This window comes from Galeopterus variegatus, unplaced genomic scaffold (genome assembly GCF_000696425.1).
Source record: "Galeopterus variegatus unplaced genomic scaffold, G_variegatus-3.0.2 Scaffold16463, whole genome shotgun sequence".
NCBI classification, from domain to species: domain Eukaryota; kingdom Metazoa; phylum Chordata; class Mammalia; order Dermoptera; family Cynocephalidae; genus Galeopterus; species Galeopterus variegatus.
Window position 1 is genome coordinate 16808 of NW_007742574.1, and position 4507 is coordinate 21314.

At 52.3% G+C, this 4507-nt stretch overlaps 1 protein-coding gene across 1 annotated transcript; it reads right to left on the reverse strand.

Moving 5' to 3' along the window:
- Positions 1-1025: 1025 nt before the first annotated feature.
- On the reverse strand, positions 1026-3316 carry LOC103582490 (cation channel sperm-associated protein 4-like). The gene is made up of 4 exons (XM_008564069.1): positions 3143-3316; positions 2186-2397; positions 1692-1857; positions 1026-1079 (listed from the first exon to the last, which is right to left on the reverse strand). Exons 1-4 carry the CDS (start codon positions 3314-3316, stop codon positions 1026-1028), a joined length of 606 nt encoding a protein of 201 aa, XP_008562291.1.
- Between the last annotated feature and the right edge of the window lie 1191 nt (positions 3317-4507).

Genomic DNA, 4507 nt, shown 5'->3' on the forward strand with positions numbered 1-4507 from the left:
CCTCCAGGGCAGCTCTTCCTATTGCCCACGAATGCATAGTTTTCTCAGACTCTCTCCGCTGCCTACCTCAGGAAGCTACTGACATTCTCAATGGCCTTTGAGGAAGGTCCCAAATAGGTTTCACAGGTCCCAAGTTCCCACCAGACTTCATTCACCTGACCTACACAGTCCTCCTGCTTTCTTCCGGCAAGCTTCGGTGCTCTTCTCCTCCGGGAAGCCTGCCAGAACCCACACTTCAACCAGTCAAACTCCACTGCCCTCAGCTGAACTGCTTTTGAACAAGGTGACCCCACAAGACTAGCACTGCTCAGAGTGAGGGCCAGTCTCGACCTTCAGACAGTGAGAAAAAGGGTAGGGCTGCTCCTTTATAAGACAGGGGCTCCCAACCATGAGGACCAGATTCTCCTCCCCCAAACTTAAGATTATATCTCTACTATTAAGTCAGAAGTTTTTAGGGATGCAGATTCTCTCTCCCATTAGACTGGAAGCTCTTGAGCACAGTCTGTGACTCTCTCATCAGACAAACAGGCTTTTGAGGGGCAAGATTTGTCTTCCCCATGAGACCTGGGGCAAGCACCCTAAGAGGCTGGAGATCCACCAGTCAGACACACTGATTCCAACACAAAACTTTATTATCAATACACAGATGCCGGCCCCAGTGGCCTCACCTTTCTCTTCTTGGTGCTTGGGTCCACTCAGGCCCCACTCAGCTCTGGGCTAGAGCAGGGGGCCAGGGATACCCACCCTTCGACCAAACCCTGGCTACCTTGGCCAGCACCCCTCTTCTGTGCTTGTCCTTGCTGCTAGGGCTCCCACTCTCATCCAGCATCCTTCTCCAGCCTGGCTCCTCCGGACCTGGGGCTCACAGGCACAAGCCCTGCAGCTGCTGCCACTCTCACAGCCCCTGGCCTCTGCCCAGGTGTAAGGGAGAGGATGAGCTTGGGCCAGGATGTGCCAAGCCATGCCAGGAATGCAGGAAGATGCAGCACTGGGTGTATGTGCTCCCACGGCTCCCTTCCTGCCTCTCAGCGGCTGCTCTTGTGTTTGTTAAGGAGTATATTTGTGTTAGAATCATGAACCTGCAAACCAAGAGGCCTTCCTGTGAATCCCCCTGCCCCGACATGGCAGACTCTCCTTTACATCCCTCCTCCAGACTCAACAGCTGCCCCATCTGGGCCTCCCAGAGAAGTCCTTCACAGGTCTAACTGGAACCTGCCTGGTACCCGCTCTGAGCTTGGGATCCCAGGCTGTGTACATTCACAAGGTCCTTCTATCCTGGTCAGGTGGTGTGGGAGGCAGAGTAAAACTAAATAACAGGGTGCCTATTTCTCCCCCGCAGCTCCTGAGGGAAGCCTCAGGAGGAGGCTGCTTTTATGCACCCTAGAGAGCATCCAGGGGTCTTTGCCCACAGCGGGCCCCATTATCTTCCACTAAACAGGAACAGAGCTGGCTCAAGCCACACTAAGTGGAGGTAGGTTTGAAGGCTCCAGAGACGAAACTGGCTCGAAGGGCGGAGCCTGACGGCAGGGGGCGTGGCCTGTCCGAGAAGGAAAGCGGGGAACCTCAGCGGAGTTTGCGTGGTGGGGAAGGGGAACAGTTCTTGGAATAGACGGAAACCTTGACAAGTGGGCCAGTGGCTGGGCTGGGAGTGGCACGGTGAGTACCGATCGGGTAGGAGAGGGAAGACGCACCTTTTCCATGTTAACGAGCGCAGTGAGCAAGTCTTGCTGGTTGGTCATCTCGCGGATGTCCATGGAGGACCCGTTCTCTAATGACAGGCTCACCGACACGCGCTTTTGCATCAGCTCCTTCTCCTGCTCCTGGTTGAAGCGGATGGAGCGCACCTCTTCCACGATGCTGGGGGCAGAGTGGTGAGTGCCTTCCACGGGCCGTGGGGGAGGCGCAGCCCTCCCACCTCTTCCCTGGCGCCCACCACCCCAACTTTGCCCTTCCCTGCAGCCCTGACAGAGGCCCAGGCCGAGTTGTGCCCTCGTGTGAGATGGGAGGAACCCGGAGGTCTGGAGTCCAGCCCCTCCGCAGGAGGAGGACCCTGAGCAAGTCATTTAACCCTTCTGGGCCCCAGGGTCTGCATTACAAAATGGTGAGGACGTGAGGCCAGAAGAAGCTGAGGCACCGCCCAGCCCTGACTCACGGGACTTGGGGGTACCCCCAGTACCCCCCCTACGTGTTGAGCTCATCTCGGATCTCCTTGTACTGCATCAAGTTCTCCTGTATTGCCTCGAGCACCAAGCAAAAGTTGTCGCACGTGTTTTCCGAGAGGTTCGACAGTGGACCCCCCACAAGTGGTTCCTGGGGGTGACCAGATTTCTCCAAGCGGACGACTGCACAGTGCACCAGTGACAGCTCGTTACTATCGTCCTTCTCCTCTACGCCTGTCTGGGGAGCAGGGAATGAACGGGGAGGGGACAGACAGCTCAGGCATCCCCTTCCCCAGTCCCTTCCTGCTTGGCTTCAGGTAGGATGAGGCTTAGGACACCAGGGTTCTAATGCCCCTCATTATAGCTCCAACCAGTCTTAGCCTCCCTACCTTGCTTTGGCAGCTCAACCTCAAATGCATAGGCCCTTCCCCACCTCTTTGGAAATTCTCACCCCTTTTTAAAACAGCCCAGCCCAGATTTCACCCTTGATAAATAAATCCTACCCAGCAAACTTCTAAAGCCCTACCCTACCTACCCTGTAGTCACAGCCCCAGCCCTCAGCCCTTTCAGAAGTACCCCCTCCCTTGTCCAACCTTATGGAAGCTCTACCCTTGAATGCATAATACTGTAGCAAACATTAAAGGAGTGCTTACTACGTACCAAGCACTGTTCATTTACCCATATAATCCTCATAATAGCCTTATGGGGTAATAACTATTATTATTCCCATTTTATGGAAGAAGAAATTGAGGCTTAGATTGGTTCAATGTCTTAAGGTCACCCAGCTGTTCAGTGGTGAGTTGCCATAGAAATATAACATCTAGAAAATCCACACCGCTCAGAAGCCCCAATTGGTGAGTGGGCACTCAAGGTGGGGCTGCTGCCTCCAGGCCCTCGAGTGTGCACACACACGCACGTACACGTGTGCTGTCGGCACTCACACACACGCCCCTCTCCTCCCTCTGCCCTCCCCGCCCACACACCTCACTGAAGGTTATTTGATGCTGTTGGCCCTGCTCTTCTGCCTTCATCATTTGCTCCAGATTGGTGGTCACCACCACGACGAACAGGTTGATGCCAATGAAGGCACCAATGGTGATGAAGATGGTGAAGTAGATGGCACCTCCGATCTCCATCGCATACTCCCTCTTCTCCATCCTGGAGATGGCAGGCGGGGGCCCTGTCACCTCCCTGGCCCTTTGAGCCTCAGTTTCCTCACCTATGAAATGGGGAAATCATCCCAAGGCCTACGGGGACTTGTGCCTGCTTTACTGCTGTTGTGCAGCTCTAATTCCCTATCCCTAGTTGTCACCACAGCTGCTCCTTACTGAGCACCTGCTGTGCTCCAGACGGCGGGCCAGTTCTCAAGCCAACTGTGCAAGGTGGGGATTTGTACATCAGCATTATCAAATTTAATCTATTAGCTGTACTCTTTATTTATGTTTTTCTTACTATAAAAATAATTCAAGCTCATTATAGAAAGATCAGAAGAAAAATATACAGGCAAAATATCCCATCTGCTCTGAGTTACACACTGTTAACACCTTGTTACAAGTCTCTCATAAAATATTTTCCCCCAAATAGCTTTCTCTCTCTCTATCTGTGTATAGATAGATAGATAGATACAGCAAAAGTAGATGTACTCTGTGCCAGGCTCTGTGCTCAGAGGTTTATATTGATTTTCACAGCAATTCATAACATAGTTAATATTGTATTATAATCCCCAGATTTACAGATGGAGAAACAGGCTCAGAAGAGAGATGAAGTAACTTGCCCATGGTCACACGACTAGTGTGCGGGAGCAAAGACAAAAGCCCAGTGTAACTATATTGTGCAGTCTGTGATTTTTTTCCCGCTACCTATATCATAATGGATAAAGGCTACGGAGGCCCTGCTGGGCTTCTACTTTTACACAAAGGGGAAAAAAAAAAGGAACCAATCAGGGGGGTAGGAGGGTCCACTACCTCAAGTGGACTGGAAAGAAATAGGGCTTAGATTTAATGGAAAAAAGGTAAAGAACAGAACACAAAAATGACCTTGGGCAGTGGGTCTAAGAATGAATAAAGTGAGAACCAGAGTTCCCAGGGGTTGGGGCACTTTGGTGGGCTCCAGTGTGGGCTGGGAGGCTGCTCTGTAACCTTAGGCACAACCACAGACCTGTTCCCCTGCCCAAGGCCTAGCTACCCAGCTATTTAGCATGGTAGGAGAAGTCTCCATGAACAGGGCTAGGGTAGGACTTTGAATGTGTGGAGTTTCAAGGGGAACAAGGCTTCAAGTACCATAAACCCCAAGGTCTCCACCAGGGATTTTTTTCTTCCCCAGTGTAAAGCCTTGGGCACCCTCCATCC